The 17398-nt window shown below is 41.6% G+C and overlaps 1 protein-coding gene across 2 annotated transcripts in view; it reads left to right on the forward strand.

Moving 5' to 3' along the window:
- The first annotated feature begins 10484 nt into the window (after positions 1-10484).
- Positions 10485-17398, forward strand: part of LOC132828800 (TLE family member 5-like) — a 126671-nt gene continuing 119757 nt past the window's right edge. For both annotated transcript variants that reach the window (XM_060845900.1, XM_060845901.1), the window contains exon 1: positions 10485-11067. In XM_060845900.1, the coding sequence (XP_060701883.1) occupies positions 11044-11067 (24 nt within the window). In that variant the 5' untranslated portion in view covers positions 10485-11043. The remainder of the gene's footprint in view (positions 11068-17398) is intronic.

Raw genomic sequence — 17398 nt, forward strand, 5'->3', positions numbered from 1 at the left:
CGCCCCAATTTAATAGAGGATTTTCAACATTCAAAATTGTCGAAGTGAGGGAGGAGCAACCATTTCCTCCTTTTGAAGAGTGAATGGAGAAGAATTATCAATCTAAAACTGATGATGATACTGAGGAAAGATATTAGTGGGCATCTGGATTGTTGGGCATGGGGTAATTTGTTATTGGCAGCAACAGAAGCAGAAGCAATTGCATTTTTAAGGTCAAATTTGGTAACTACTGGAGCCACAAGAAGATTAATGGCTAAAAGGACACAGCAGGAGATATGTATTAGTTTTGGATTGCACTGCAAAATAGTAGAATATTCCCAATGGACTGAATGGCCTCTTTCAATACTGTAAATGTCTAAGGTTTTGTAAATTGGATCTCAGAGCAAAATAATAGATGTTGTGTGATATGGTAAGACACGTATAAAATGGTATTTAATCCACAAGGGATCCACAACAAGTTTATCAAAGGTCACATTCTGGCTCTCCCAATGCTGGCAACAGCTGGACATGAGCCTGGTTCAGACATCTTATTTCTTCTTATTTGCTTTAAAGATTTCTTGCTGGTCCTTTGCGTCCCATTAACAAACTCTTTGATAAACTTCACAGGGAGGCAACTGATAGAGAGTGAGTTGTTGGCGACACCCACTGCCCTCACTTTGAAAACAATGGCACCATTTGGTGACACCACAAGACTGACATTTTATTTCAGAATGCAATTTTCATAACAGGCTGACATTCAGATTTGCCTCCAAGGGTATTTGAAAATATAGTCCCATTTTTCTGAAGGAGCTTTGAAGTGCCACTGTACTTTTTTTTTATTTCCTGCTATTTGTGACTTGCTTTCAAACAGCATTGTTGCCTCTGATTCATTAGGTCAAGACTTCAGGACATAACCCAGGCAGGAACACTAGTGTACTGCTGAGCAAGTGCTACACAATCAGAGAGTTGAGAGTGTGGTGCTGGAAAAGTACAGCAGGTCAGGCAGCAGCCAAGGAGCAGGAGAATCAACATTTTGGGCATAGGCCCTTCATCAGGAAGGAGGTTTGTGGGCTGGTTGGGGTGCTGAGAGATAAATGGGAGGGGGGTGGGGTTGGGGGAGGTCACTCGGAAAGTGATAGGTGGATGAAGGTGAGGCAGAAGGTGATAGGTCAGAGGGAGCAGTGATGGACCGGTCCGGAGGGTGGTGCTGAGGTGGAGGCTTGGGACTGGGATAATGTGGGGGGACGGAAAATGAGGAAGCTGTTGAAATCCATATATATCCCGTGTGGTTGCAGGATTCCAAGGCGGAATGTGAGGCGTTCCTCCTTCAAGCATTGCTAGTAACAGTTTGGCGGTGGAGGAGGCCCAGGACTTGCATGTCCTTGATTGAGTAGGAGAGAGAATTGCTTTGTTCAGCCACAGGGCGTAGGGGTTGGTGGATGCTGGTGTCCCAGAGATGTTCTCTAAAACAATCCGCAAGAAGGGTCCTGTCTCCATCAGAGGGACCAACTTTCAGATGAAATATTAAACTGGAGCTGGTCTGCTTGCTCAGCACAATACCAATATCATACGCCACTATTACAAAAGCATAGAATTCATTTCAATTTTCTGGTCAATATTTATTCCTCAACAAATATCATTTAAACAAAACTTAAATCATTGTTCTGAGAAAAAATCGTGACAGACAACGTCATCTTTCATTGCCCCTTCCTACTTGCCCTATGAATGTGTGGTTTATGAAATGACTATTGTTCACAAGGTGGAGGCTACTCCCAGTAAACAGTAACCTGGGCAGCACCTTGACACTGACCAAGTGATGATGAAGAAAATGTAATGCACGTTGAAGTCGGGATGATGTGTGTTTTGGAAAGGAACTTGGAAGAAGTAAAGTTCCATGCACCAACTGCTTTTCTGCTTCGAAATTATCAAGACAATAGATTTGGAAAAGACCTCTGAAGAAAGCCAGATGATTAAGGTGGGGTGGTGTCATAATAATAGCAATATCACTGGCCTAGCAAACAAGGGACCCAGGCTAATCCGCTGGGGACATGGATTCAAACACTATGGCAGCTAGTAGTGGAATTCAAATTCAATTAATTTTAAAATAAATCTTGAATTGTAATCTACTTTCAGTATTGGTGACATAAGACTTGTTCTTAAAAAAACACATCTGGTTCACTAATGCCATTAAAGAAGGAAATCGTTTAGAGGTGACTCCAGGTTGATTCTCAAATGTCTTCTTAATTGTGTGAATATGATTGAGCCAGGGACATAGTTCTTGTTTATCTTTTTCTTATTCAAAATTCTTGTTAAAAGTATATGTTTAGTTAGAGACAAAAAAAACTGCAGATGCTGGAATCCAAGGCAGACAAGCACGAAGCTTAAGAACACAGCAAGCCAGGCAGCATCAGGAGGTGGAAAAGTCAACATTTCGGGTGTAACCCTGAAGAAGATTTACACATTGACCTCTTCACCTCCTGATGCTGCCTGGCTTCCTGTGTTCTTCCAACCTCCTGCTTGAATATGCTTAGTGACGGACCTCAAATAGAAGGATAATATGTTTGGTCTATCAAGCTAGGCCTCATTCTGGGATCTAATTGGTCAAATACAGTATTATTCTCAGCTGGGATCACAACAAGTGCAAGTTATTTATTTGTAAAGTCACTACATAAGGTCAAATGGGTCACTCCATTTAGTGGCAATAGGAATAGGCAACAAAAGCTGACCTTACCAGTGATAACCCACATCCAGTGAAAGGATAAAAGTAAAAACAGAAATTGCTGGAGAAACTCAATAGGTCTGGCAGCATCTGGCAGCATCTGTGGAGTAAAAGCAGAATTAATATTTTTGTAGGCTGCTCATACAACAGATCTTAGAGCACAGGGCACTGTGATGTGATGATTTAGGCGAGTGGTGGATACCTCATCTTCCATTGATACAGCAGATGGCTATATCATCCATATACTGTGTAAACTTAATTGAGTCCAGGGTATAATTCTTGTTTTTCTTTTGCAAAATTACATTTATGTTCTTCATTAAAAGTACATTGACAGCCCCTTGAGTCTCTTGTGAATATATTCAGTGACTGACCTCCATGGGAATCAAGTAGAAAAATAAGACTTTATGGTCCATCAAATCAGGTCTCATTCTGAGATCTGATTTGTCAAATATTATCATTACAATGGGACCATGATGAGTGCAAATTATTTATTTGTATATCATTATATCTCATTGCCAGCCAGTATTGTCCTATATACAATGATTGCCGTTCAAATTCAGCTGGTCAGCCTACACTATGATAGAGATTAGGAAAGTATCACCAAGGGAAATGAACCCAGTTCCATTCTAGTGCAGAATATTCTAGAGCTGTCCATCATTGTGTCTTTTATTTCAGTTGGACTATATCACCTGTACAATACTATAAATTGGTTCATTCTTATGAGGGTGAGTTGCATTATGAATTCGTATTTCACCACCTTTCCACTGCTGTGCTACCTGGAAACACACATTAATTTCACTTTCACAAGAAAGGGACAAATGGGAAACCAATGGAAATAGGAAATCAACATCTAACCTCAGGAATTGAGATTTTCCCTCAAAGCTGTGTATGATTAAATCTGATTCAAGTCAGACCAGTATCATGGTGGAGCTCAGTATTCCCAAGTTGGTGAAGAAGTGAAAATTATCCAAGGTTCTAGTTCCTCACCATTGACCAGTAACTTTTGCCAGTAGATATAAAAAGAATAAGAGAGAAAATAACAACATTTAATGTTTCAATATCTTTTTTTTCATTTTTCTAAAAGCATACATGCACAATACTAAAAAACAGGAATTAATTTCACCTTCTATTTATTGTTAGGAAGAAACAATTACACATTCACAAATGGTGGGAGCTGAAATAGATTAAGTTATGGTTACCTGGTATCAAGTTTAAGGTGTTATAAGTATGTTATTGTAGGACAGAATTAAGGCTAGCATGAAATTCTGCACCATTTGATTCCTGGAAAATAAACAATATGATGTTATTAACTTCAGAACAGCATGAACGTGGGGAATAGTAAGGGAGGAAAAAAATGACCCATTTGGAGGAGATGACAGGAGAAAGAGAGAGCCTAAAGGTTACTCATTTTACATTTATCTGGATTTTGTTTTTCTTCTTTTGAGCTGAAGAGTGCAACAAGTTGTTGATTATTTTCCCCCTCCCTAATTAATACTGCCAGAGGGGTCTGAGAAATATCAACTTATCTCAATGGTATTGGAAGATATCTCATGACATGAAATCATGCGGTATGGTGATATTTCAAAAGGAGTATTAACTGAATGGACACTATTAATTCTCTTTCTGACATTCAGTATTTTTTATACTATGTGCAAAACAAAACTACATCTGTTACTGCTCTGAATGTTGCCACTCAAGAGTTGTGATGTGGGCCTTCACAAGACAGCCACATGATGCATTGTATCTAGTAGTCAATTGGCATACAAGACCATTGTTAATAAAATGAAAGGAAGGAATACTTGGGTTTATGTCATGCCTTTCATGAGCTCAGGTCATCTGTAAGCCCATTACAACTAACTAAGTAGGGTTTTCTTTCTGAAGTGCTGTCATGAAGGGAGAGAAAATGTGTGTCTGTAATTGAGTCCTCATTTTGAGGTCACAAGTTCTGTTTTAGTTTTTCTACATTTCGATATCGTATTTGTAGTGGAACTAGTCCACCCAAACTTGTCACAACGTAATCGCACCTTCCTGTCATTGGTCCCATTGCAAGATTCCCACGAAAACTGGCATCACACAGTGAATCTTTGATAAATACCTTAGAAAGTTGCCCTGAGTTCACTGTGTTGTCATTTTCCCTCTTTGTATTGAACTGAAATGGTGGGGAACATCTTCCTCAGATTCATCAATTTCATTTTGGGAGCTCATCTGCCTGGAAACACTTGTTCATGCTTTTTTTGTTTGAAAACCTGACAATGGCAGTTGTATCCTGGCCAATTTCCTGACTTTCACCCTCCAAGAACCTGAGCTTTTCTGAAACTCTGCTGCTCAGATTCTAAATTGCATCTTGTTCCATTCACCCATCAAGCCTCTACTTGCTGGCCTGCATTGGCTTCCTGCCTTCCAATGCCTCAATTTTAAAATTCTCATCCTTACTTTCAAATCCTTCCATGGCCTCAGCCTTCCCTGCCACTATACCATCTCACAAACAGCAAAGGCTCCTATGCTCCTCTGTTTTTGGACATCTCCAAGTTTCCTCTGTCCATGATTAATGACCATACCTACAGCTTTATAACCCCATCCTCATAAAACGCCTTATATAACCCCATCCACCTCTCTTTCCTCTTTCAAAACACTTCTTAAAACCTACTTCTTTGACCAAGTGTTTGGTTGCCTGTCATATCATCTTTCGTGGATCAGTGTCAATTTCTTTGATAAGACTCCTGTGAGGTACCTGGAGGTGTTCCACCATACTAAGGATATATAAATTACCACGAGGTAGGGAAATGATGGGAAAAAATTCTGAAGTACAGGACTAATCAACATTTTGAAAGGCAGGGATTGATCAGGGATCATTGTCATGGATTTGTTGGAGGGAGATTCTGCCTAACTAATTTAGTTGAGTTTTTCAAAAGGTGACTCAATATATTGGTGAGGGTAGTGCAGTTGATGTGCTTTCCATTGAAGCCTTTAACAAGGTCCCACATGGAAGGCTGTGTAGAAGAGCCCATGAGATCCAAGGCAAATTCGCAAACTGGATTCAAAGTTGACTTGCAAATAGGAGGCGAAGGGTAATCATGGAGAGTTGCTTTTGTGATTGGAAGTCTGTGACCACTGTCACAGGGATCAGCGCTAGGTCCCTTGTTGTTTGTTATGTACATTAACAGTTTAATTAGTAAGTTTGCAGTTGACATGAAAATTGGTGGTGTTTTTGATAGTGAGTAGGATGATCTCAGTCTACAGTGTGATATTGATAAGCTGGGAAATTGCATACAGTAAAGGCAGATGGAACTTAATCCTGATAAGTGTGAGGTGATGCATTTTGTAAGGTCCAATAAAGGAAGGATTTACACATTGAGCGGTAGGTCTCTAGGGAGTACTGAGGAACAAAGGGACCTTGGTGTATAAGCCTATCGATCCCTGAAGTTGTCAGCACATGGAGACACTGTGGTGAAGAAGGCATATAGGACGCTTGACTTTATTAGCTGGAAGAAATTGAGGACTGCAAATACTGGAGATCAGAGTCAAAATGTGTGGCGCTGAAAAAGCACAGCCAGTCAGGCAGTATCCGAGGAGCAGGAGAGTCGATATTTCAAAACATTGATTCTCCTGCACCTCAAATACTGCCTGACTGGCTGTGCTTTTCCAGCGCCACATTTTTTACTAGCTGGAGCATAGAACATAGGTGCAAGGAAGTCTTGTTACAACTTTATAAAATATTGGATAGGCCACAGATGGAATACTGTGTGCAGATCTGATTGCCATGCTATCAGAAAGACATGGTTGCACTGAGAGGGTGCAGAGGAATTTCACCAGAATGTTGCCGAAGATGGAAAGACGCAGTGAGACTGACTAGTCTGAGTATGCCTTCCTTGGAGCACAGGAAGCTATGGGGAGATCTGATTGAGGTATGCAAAATTAGGAAAGATGTAGACAGAGCAGATTGTGAGATTTTTTTCCCCCATGGCAGACATGTTTAAAACCAGAGTTTTAGCTGAGGAGTATGTGATTTAGAGAGGATCTGAGGAAATATTCTTTCACTTAGATGGTGGTAGAAATATGGAACATAGTGTCTGTGAGGGTGGTGGAGGCAGGAGCCCTCACATATTTAAGAAGTGGATGGGTACTAAAGATGTCAGGGCATAGAAGACAAAATAATTATGGACTAGGTGTGGTAATGAGATGAGTGCACTTTGGTGTTTGTATGCTTAGGGCTTCAAAGATCCTAAGACTCCATGACTCTAAATGCAAGTTAGAGTTCTTTTTTGAAGGAAATCTATTTTGCTGCAAAGATCATGAGGAGAAACAGTATTTGGACTTTGCAGAAGCGAAAAAGCACGATGGTGTCCATAGCAGAAAGAAACACAAGATTAGTTTTTGTATTGAAAAAGAGAGATTGGACATTCTGCAATATCCTAGTTGGTTTTCCTCACATTTATAATGAGTGTTCATTTCAATATACTGTAATGAGAATGTAATAGGAAGGAAATGAATTTCAAAATACATTGATAAGTTGCACCTTAGCCTTAACTGTCATTGTCACTGCATATCAATGTGGGGGATTCTGGACAGTAATATCTTCCATGGTACCCATCCCCAACAAAACGAACACAAAAACAAATCAAAATTTGCAGTCTTTATCTTTTCTTTGTATCTATGAGTGTTCTTTCTGATTAATTTAAGTGTCTGTGCCATTTGAATCCCATTGGTTTCCAAAAGAAAGTCTCCCCGATCCAATGCCATAAAAATAAAGAATCATAATACATAAAAAAAAAACAGCATCTTGAATTTCTGATTCATTGATCAAGTTCCAGTAATCAAATTCAATTTCAGGATAAAAATGCAGGCATTCTGATTGGCCTGAACTTTGGAACCATCTTGCCACATTGGCAATATCAGCCATAACCATTTCATGACATTGTACCTGTTTATGCACCAGCCCACCATACTAGCAGCAGTTGGACATAGCTACATCAATACATGAAAGGCACGAGTGTAATAAAATGAGATATATTGGAATAATTACAAGGCAGTAACCTCAGCTCAGGTTCACACTGTTATAAACTCATTGAACTTTGATCTCACTAAGAAGATAAAGTCATATTTCTCGTTTTGTATAGAAAGAGAAGACGTATAATGCTATCAACTTTGTGATGTCTACAAGTGCTGTATAACCAATGAAATACTTTATTGAGGGAATTGGTTTAGCTTAGTTGCCTCGATTGTTGGTTGACCGAGCAGTGTGATGACAATGGTGTGAGTTCAACTCCCATCACCGGTTTGAAGTTACCATGAAGGACTTGTCTTCTCAACCTCTTCCCTTGCCCAAGGTCTGCTGGCCTCAGATTAAATCACCACAGTCAATTCTGTCAAATGAGAGCAGCCCTTATGGTCTGGCAAGACTACGGCAACACAATAATAATAACTTTATTGAAATGAATGTTAGAAATGCAGCACCATAAGACCATAAGACCATAAGACATAGGAGTGGAAGTAAGGCTATTCGGCCCATCGAGTCCACTCCGCCATTCAATCATGGCTGATGGGCATTTCAACTCCACTTACCAGCATTCTCCCCGTAGCCCTTAATTCCTCGAGACAACAAGAATCTATCAATCTCTGCCTTGAAGACATTTAGCGTCCCGGCCTCCACTGCACTCCATGGCAATGAATTCCACAGGCCCACCACCCTCTGGCTGAAGAAATGTCTCCACATTTCTGTTCTGAATTGACCCCCCTCTAATTCTAAGGCTGTGTCCATGGGTCCTAGTCTCCTCGTCTAATGGAAACAATTTCCTAGCGTCCACCCTTTCCAAGCCATGTATTATCTTGTACGTCTCTATTAAGTCTCCCCTTAATCTTCTAAACTCCAATGAATACAATCCCAGGATCCTCAGCCGTTCCTCAGCATGGTGGCTCAGTGGTTAGCACTGCTGCCTCACAGTGCCAGGGACCCGGGTTTGATTCCAGCCTCGGGCGACTGCATGGAGTTTGCACATCCTCCCCGTGTCTGCGTGGGTTTCCTCCGGGTGCTCCGGTTTCTTCCCAAAATCCAAAGATGTGTAGGTCAGGTGAATTGGCCATGCTAAATTGCCCATAGCGTTCAGGGATGTGTAGGTTACTGGGTGGGTTACTCTTCGGAGGGTCGGTATGAGCTTGCTGGGCCTGCCTCCACACTGTTGGGATTCTATGAATTTGCAAACAAGAAGATCTCACAAACAATAATGAAATTAGGACAAAAAAATCAGTTGAGGGATTAACAGGACCAACTTGACAGCTCTTCGTCGATTGGGAATTTTTACATTCATCTCAGAGAGAAAGATCGTTCAACTTCTTTTCTGAAAGACAGAAATCGAATAATGTCACACTCCCTCAACACCACATTGAAGTATCAGCCCGAATCGTTTGCATCTTTGTCCAGAGTGATGGGAATACTGAGGTATTAAGAATCAACTTAAAGGACACAAAGTTTGAATTATCAAATCAAAGCTTTAATGGGAATTTTTTTGCTTGTTTTTTCCTGTAACTGCATTGAAAGATGTGCAGTGAATGATAACAGCCATTAAGGATAAAGTTATGAATTGCAAAACCTTGATTTCTCTTTCAATGACTTTCGCAAGTTGAAGGGTGAGCTAAATGAGGTATTTAAACTATAAGAGATTCACTACTAGGAGCAAATTACTGCAGATGCTGGAATCTGTACTGAGAACAAAAAATTAGTCCAAATGACTCTAGCTTGATTTCTCTCTGTGGATGCTGCCTGACCCGCCGTGACCTCCAGCAATTTTTGTTTTCAGTTCATAATATTCACTAGAGTAGATACATTGAAAAAGGCATTTGGGACGAAATCGGGAAACACAGAAATCTGCTGATCTCTCCCCAAAAGACTGCTGGGTGTCAAGTGAAATGATCAAATTTGAGATCAAAGGATTTTTTTCTAAATGAAATCAGGGATTTGGAGCCAAAGTAGATTAGTTGAGTGAATTGCATGTTGAAGCAAGCTCTCGGGTCTGGATACTCCTGACCCCGTACTTTGATGAGGACAAGTCTTCCTTTGCACTCATTGCTGACCTATATAATTAACTCGTGCCTAATTTAATTCTGTTCGGTATTCGACGCATCTTTCAGCCTCTGTCTAAGCCACTCCCCTATCCACCCCTCTCTCTCTGTGCCTTCCGTGAGTGGAGCTGTCGTTTCCGCCCACGCGGGAGACAGCTCCGGGACAGTATGAGGCTAATTTGGAACCTGTTAAACAAACTGAGATATCCCTCCCCCACATTAGCATGTGTTGACACCGTCTGTCCTGACAATGTGGCGTTGGCGAAATGAAATCTAGCAAACATGATGGGTGGGATTACCAACAGAAAATAAGCCGCCCTGATTGATGTGGTCTTAAACCTTCCACGAGGCTTCTCACTTCTCTCTCTGGGTTATCCGCTATTTTTGCATATACCCTGGCAATACTGAATGTTACATCCACGTCCCAAATCATACACAATTTGCGTGAAATATATATATATTTTTAAAAATGTAAACACCCCCCTCCCATTTATGAAGCAACACTGACGAAATAATGACATCTGCAAATGAATTGAGGGGGAAAAAGACATACATTTAATGGATTAAAATGTGGAAGAATACACTGCGTTTAATGGGAGACTTTTTCATGGGAGATATGTTTTTGCTGAAAGAAAATGTTAGGGGGAAATGATTAAAAATGGCCCTGGGTAGCGGCTCCACTTCCGCATCACATGGCGAGTCTCTCACTCATTCCGCCCTATGGGGGCTGGCGCTCCGACGTTACATTCTCGCCTTCGGTCAATTTGTTACAGTGTCGCCCCGCTGTTGCGTTCGGCAACATTTGTATCCCAACAGAGGAGGACGGAGGCAGTGAAAACAGAAGGCAACAAAGACAGTCTCATCTCCCTCTCCCCTTGAAAGAATATAAAAGTCAGGGAGAAGGAAGGTGGGGGCGGTTTTAAAAAAAAACAAAGCAAGGAGGGATTGAGCAAAAAGGATGCAGACTGAGCAATGCACCGAGATGTCTCAGCGCTAAACACAGCGACTCATATCGTCGCCGTCTTTTGAAGAAAAGAAAAGGACGGGGTACAATGTATCGTGACTGCATTATGAAAGATACAAAATAAATCCCAGACGCAACCAAAATCCGTGCGGAAAGTGTCGGCGGAAACAGCTCATCTGGCTTTGTTTTACCCTCCGTCCGTACGCAGGATTTTTTTTTCCCTTGTGTGTTTTGTTCTTGGATTTCAAGGGAGGCTGTTTCATTTCAAAAGAAATTGGGGAAAAACCTACGTTTGCAAGCGAGAGGGGGGAGAAGAAAGGGGGCGATGTATCCGCAAGCCAGGCAGTCGGTAAGTGACTTGGTGTGTCTGGAGCGCACGTTTCAATTTCAGCGAGTTAATTTCACCCCACCCCCGTAACCGAAAATACTGAAGTGAAACTGACCCCGGCTCTGAATCCTGCCTGAGTGACCCTCGCTGCAGTTTCCCGAGCCTTTCCAAGCTGTACTTATCATTCCCTAGGGGTGTGTGTGTGTTTTAAATCAAGCATTGGTTTCTGTTCGCTTCTTTATTTCATTATTAAATTGAGGTTTAGATGCAAACGTTTTATTTTATTTCGATCCCTGATCGTTTAAAAAAATAAGTTCGATAGCATTAAGCTGCATGCTTCCTGCTATAATTTTAAAAGGGAAATGTGCACATACCTTGTCTTGTTTGTGTAATGCCCTGGCACTAGCCTTGGCATCTTTTGTTTCTGGTTGGTTATTGCCACTACATTTTAATCTGTACGTGGGCCCCAGTAATGTTTGAATTAACTGTTGTTTTGCGCATACTGAAAAAACACAAGTACATTGGCTATTTGTTTGCAAATATAATGTCTCAATTAAACATGGAGGTGGGATTGTGTACACAATATGATTGTCTTTTTTTTTGATGCGCAGAAGTTTTTTTTAAGGCCACTTCAGGTTAGCCATGAGTTGCGTTACTCTTAGAAATGACCTTTAACCTATTTTTAGATCACATCCAGTTTCCATTTTGTGTTTGCAACATGTCACAGGCTTCAATTATAAATCGTCCCTCAACCGATGTTGCTCAAAATCCAGCTCACTCCCAACTGATCAGAGAGCACTGGATCTGAAAGCTTTCTTAGTGCAATCTCTATTTGGTGATCTTTCCCGGTTCGCCTTTTCCCGGTGCCCACGAGCAGTATGAGTGACAATGAAATTGGGTTGAAGGACTATTTAAAAAAAACACTTAATCCATCGAATTGTATTTCCTCTAATTTTCTCGCCTCACCTTTTGGAAGTGCTGACGCATGCTGGGGTATCAGTCTACACGTCTCTGCGTAATTTTTTACTCGCAACTCATTCTCTCTGTGAGAGTGGAGATGTTGAATCCGGGCACTGTTTTTGTTTTTGCTTGGGTAATTCTATAGTTGGCCAGACTGTGAATTTACTAGTCAGGGATATGGAATGATCTGGCAGTGGGAACTTCAGTGAATAGTCCACCCTTCTAATGGATGTTGGTTTTGGCACCACCTTATGATGAATGAATGAGATCCACGCAGGGTAACAGATCTACTCTCTCAGCTGCGAGAGAGGCGGCTGTGAGGACCAGAAGGTGGTGGTTCCCCTTTGCCATAAGCTATGTGGAAGTATCTAACCTGTCCTCATTATCAGTGCTGTTCATGATTCAGTCACCAGGAGATGCTATTGGCTGGGTGTGGTCCTCCTTGATTTCTACTTCCTGCCACCCTTCCAGTTTGGGAGGTGAAAGAGTACTGTTTGTTCTGAGGATACTGCTGCATGCTGATTTGAATTTCCATGATTGGTAATGTGTACCCTGGATGAAGACAATGAATACCAGCAATCTTTGCTTACTCAGGGTTAAAGAGCTGTCTTAGTTGGATTGATCCACATCCAGTATTGACATTTGCTACCTTTTCAATAGGAGCCCTCGAGAATGGGAATATTGGCTGTGTTTAGTTCCAGCTTTGGGGATACAGATGCTTTGATTGAGCCAGATCGGAGAGCCAGATTAGAAATTATCATTTGTAAAGCTAAATGGCACCTTCAAACCAGGATGTGACCTTCATAACTGGATGACAAAACAAGCTTCCAAACATTGTCAAACCCCTTTGCCAAACATCTATTCACCTAAGTGGACCTGAGCTGAACATTTGACCACCTACTGGTAAATTCTGGCTGAGAAAGCAAGATGTACATTTTGGCAATCAAGTCTTGCCTGTTCTCCAGGGTGTTAGGTGGGGAAAGGGAAGAACATGTTTCCACCAGCCAGTGGGTTAGTTCCATGCTGCTTTGCTATTCCATTGGTGTAAGGTTCAAGTGGGATATTGACCGTGTGTGTCAGCAGTCTGTTCACCCGTGGATGATATTGCAGCCATGATATTGATCCTAGCCTCGGCCAGTGTGACCCATGTGCAAAGGTCATTTAACTTGCAATTGAGAATGGGATCCCTGGCTAATTCCCTTCTTCCAGGGGCACTGAGGCCAATTAACACCCTTCTACCCATCTAGCTCGAGATCAGACAGTTCAATTCAGACTGAGAAATAAACCAGTAATCTTCCAGAAAAGCTCTGGAAGGAGTTTACCAGGGCAATTAAAATCAGCACAAGTCTGTTGTGCAACTCCAGATAATCCAACTAGCAAGGTTTTTTTTTGGAACCGTATTAATATCTGTTCATTCCACCCACCCCAAACAAGACATGCACACACTTTAAATCTTCTCAGTTGTGTCATGCTATAATACAATTTACAGATGCATCACATGGAAGTGATGCTGGATTATCACTGTGGCAGCTTTGAACATTCCGTTGCAGAGCTGGTTGAAGTTGATTGGAAGGTTTCCATCAGACTGGTTGCTTGTTTTTTTTTGTTTGCCTCTTTCCCACGTGAGATGGAAAATGCTGCATGTGTCAAGCTGTTAATGTAAAAATGCAATGAGCCATACTGACTGGAATATTCCCCCGATCAATAGGTATTTTTCTTGAACAGCGTTTAACCGTACTCTTCACTGCAGCATTCATTGTGAAGCAATGCACGTTTTTGAGGCAGGGTTTGTGGGCAGGAAAAGGATACTCTGGTTACCCTTCTGGCTTAGGGCACCACCTGAGAGGCTTGCTGGTAAAAGTCAAATTGTGTATCCATGATCTGTGTGAGGATTTTGTTTTGAGAATGATTTGGGAAAGAATTGTTTTGGCTTTGCCCAAACAGGTGCTTTTTACACACTGCAAGCAAGGTCATTGGCTTTGAGGCAAATACATAAATAATGAGATGAATTTATCAGTGACTGGAGTGTCTTTCATTTCAGTCAAGGCAGTTGTTGAAGAGTTGGAATCTTTCAGTGATTGGGGCTCCAGGTCTAGGGAGAGGAAAGGAAAAATGACCAGGTGATTGTGGATCTTTAACCAGCAAGGAATATAAACTAGGCCAGGACACTGGAGGCAAGATTTGAATGTGCTTTGTTTGAGCAGCTTGTCAATATTTAGTGCATATGCTGTCCTGAAAGTTTAAGGGCTTTTGCCTGAAATGTCGATTTTCCTGCTCAGATGCTGCCTGACCTGCTGTGCTTTTCCAGCACCGCTCTGATCTCCAGCATCTGCAGTCCTCACTTTTGCCTCACCTGAAAGTTGTGTCTAGGTGGTAGTGCTGGTATTTGAGCCATTGCTGTCAGAAGAATATTCTTAGGTTTCAAGGCACAATATTGAAATATCAGCTTTGTTTTGTGCATAAAGGAGTGGAATATTTTCTGAAATTTTTGACGTTGCTCATGGTGAAGACCAATTAATGCCTGTATTCTACAAAACTAGGTAGATGCTTTTTCCCCTTTAGCTGTCTGATATCATCCTGTGACCATTCAGCTTTCAAAGCACCCCCCTGGTCGGTTTGTGGCTTAAGCAATCATTTAGTTGTTCACCTGTCTGTTACTTCAGAGCCAAAATTGCAGCCTTTGTATGTGAATTTGCAGGTGGAGCTGTTGTATCCATTTTTATGTGGAGTGGGCTGGGGGAATCTCAGCTTCCGATTGACATGTTGCAGAGAGGCTGGTGTGACAACCTAGCAGCTCATTGTCACACCCGATCGTGAGCAGCACGAATACTGTAGGGATTGGTAACATTTCATAATGTGTCCTGAAACATCTTGCATTTTATGTTGCAGCTCCTATTCTACAATAGACACTTAACACCATAACTCCTCCCATCTCATTGACTGACTGTTTTATAATCTCACTGCTGTACCTCAAATATTTCGTCTAGATATGTGTGGGCAGAAGGTTTTATACAATTGTGCAGAATTCAGTGCTGACGAACAGGAAACTTCATATTTTTGAGTCTGCAGAATTGGTGGCAATCAGTTCTGGAATGAATGTAGTGCAATTCTATAATGTGAAGTTTTAGATAGAGTGCGTGTGAGACTCTGGGTTTGAGTTTAATTTTTTAGTGTCAAACTATGAAATATCACTTTGACATTAAAAACTATGCTTTAACATCAGTCTTTGAATTGGTTTGATCTCCCCTCTATGCTCTCTGAAATGAACTGTCAGCACACGTGGAACTCAAATTGGACAGAGTGGTTATTGCCACTGATCAAATGCCAATAAAATGAAAGGTTTAAATCTCTAGCTGGGCTTTGCATTCCAGAGTGGTTCTGATGCAGCAGCTTCAGCCTAGGTGCAGGTCCCCTGTCAGCCCATCCACATGTGCAAAGGTGGACTTGGTGCCAGCCAGTTCAGGGCTGTGAAAGCCAACAACAACTCATTCCCAGTCGACACAGCACATCACAGGCTTGCATCCACCCCAGTTCCATTATGTGCCAGCACAGAAACAAGGAAATGCTGCAGGTTTTGTTTATTGATCAGTGCAATACCATACTGACCAAGAAAGGTACACTGGAAACTGCACCTGGAACTATCTCCTCTGTGGCTGAGACAAAAGTGTTACACTTGGCTGTCTACGGCCCTTGGAAAGAGAGGCTGAATTGCCTGGGATTGTCCTTATTTTTGATCGCTATCTGCTGAACGCCTGGAAAGCAACTAGATTTGGTTTAGCTGCAATAACATCCATCATCAGTGAAGACCTTTTATCTTGGATAAGACACAAATGGTGAACTGATACACGCCTACTTGTAAACCAGCATAGCCTCATGTCACAATTTGAGCAGGGGCCACGGAGCAGAGAAGCAATAACATGCAAGTAAAATACTCTTGATGGAAATGTGAAACACAACCAGGAAGTGCTGGAGAACTTCAGCATCTGTGGAGAAAGAGAGTTAACATTTCCACTCCAATGTGACTTCATGAAGAGTCAGACTGGACTTGATGTTGGTTCTGTTTCTATCTCGAACCACTTTTCAGTAGTTTGTTTGTAATAGCACAGAAGCATATTGTTTCCAATATATGCCTTTGTTTAGTCTGTGTGAAGCTCACTAGATCAGAACAACACTATTGTTCAATTGCTGGACATTCTCCATTAGTCCAGAAGTGGAAAGAGCAAATCAGTTGATGGATCTCTCGATAGTTGCTCATGATGCCGCCATGATTATTAGTAAATCTGTTGTTCTTCCTACCTGAATATTGATGAGGTGAAGGTGCAGACTTCTTGAAGGCAGGGTAGCTTTGGGCTGAGATTTAAAATGGCCATGAGCATCATGACTCTTTTCTGTTAAACCTATTGAGCCATGGTGATGATCTGTGAAGTACTGAGATATTGTATTGTTTTCTAACTGCAGTTCAGGCATCGAGAAAATGCTTTAATGCTGTTTGATAAATGTCAAACCATGTTCTGTAGATTAGATTTGTGCTATTGTTGCAGCTACTTTCTGTGGCATAAATGAGATGGTGACTTTGAAACTTACTTTTTGGAAGTTGTTCAAAATTGTCATAGTTAAAAATCCCACTATACCAGGCTGACCAGCTGGTTGTAGAGCAGGACCAGAAGAGACGGCATTTATAGCAAAAGGGTTACAGTGTCATGTTATAATATATTAAACAAAGATGCATACTAAAAGTTGCATTTTTTTTAGAATGTACAACTACCTTACGAAAAAGCAGTGCCTCAAAAGCTAGTGCTTCCAAATCAACCTGTTGGACTATAACCTGGTGTTGTGTGATTTTTAACGTTGTACACTCCAGTCCAAGACAGGCATCTCCAAATCAAAACTTTTTTCATGTTTGCGTTCAAAAGTTGATATTTTAATGCATTATTCACCCATTTGATAAATCCTGGTAATCATTTTGTTTTGACAGTACTGACGGGTCAGATCAACACAGGATAATATTATGCGAGAGGCCTTATTGTAGCTCCTACTTCAATTTACTAAGTGCATCAAAAGCTTACGTACAAGGGGTTAGACCAAAGTGTGTTTGATTAGATTAGATTACTTACAGTGTGGAAGTAATTGTTGTCAACAAGTCCACACCGACCCGCCGAAGCGCAACCCACCCATACCCCTACATTGACCCCTTACCTAACACTACGGGCAATTTAGCATGGCCAATTCACCTGACCCGCACATCTTTGGACTGTGGGAGGAAACCGGAGCCTCCGGAGGAAACCCACGCAGACACAGGGAGAACGTGCAAACTCCACAGTCAGTCGCCTGAGTCGGGAATTGAACCCGGGTCTCGGGCGCTGTGAGGCAGCAGTGCTAACCACTGTGCCAC

The sequence above is a fragment of the Hemiscyllium ocellatum genome, chromosome 28, assembly GCF_020745735.1.
Source record: "Hemiscyllium ocellatum isolate sHemOce1 chromosome 28, sHemOce1.pat.X.cur, whole genome shotgun sequence".
In the NCBI taxonomy this organism is placed as follows: domain Eukaryota; kingdom Metazoa; phylum Chordata; class Chondrichthyes; order Orectolobiformes; family Hemiscylliidae; genus Hemiscyllium; species Hemiscyllium ocellatum.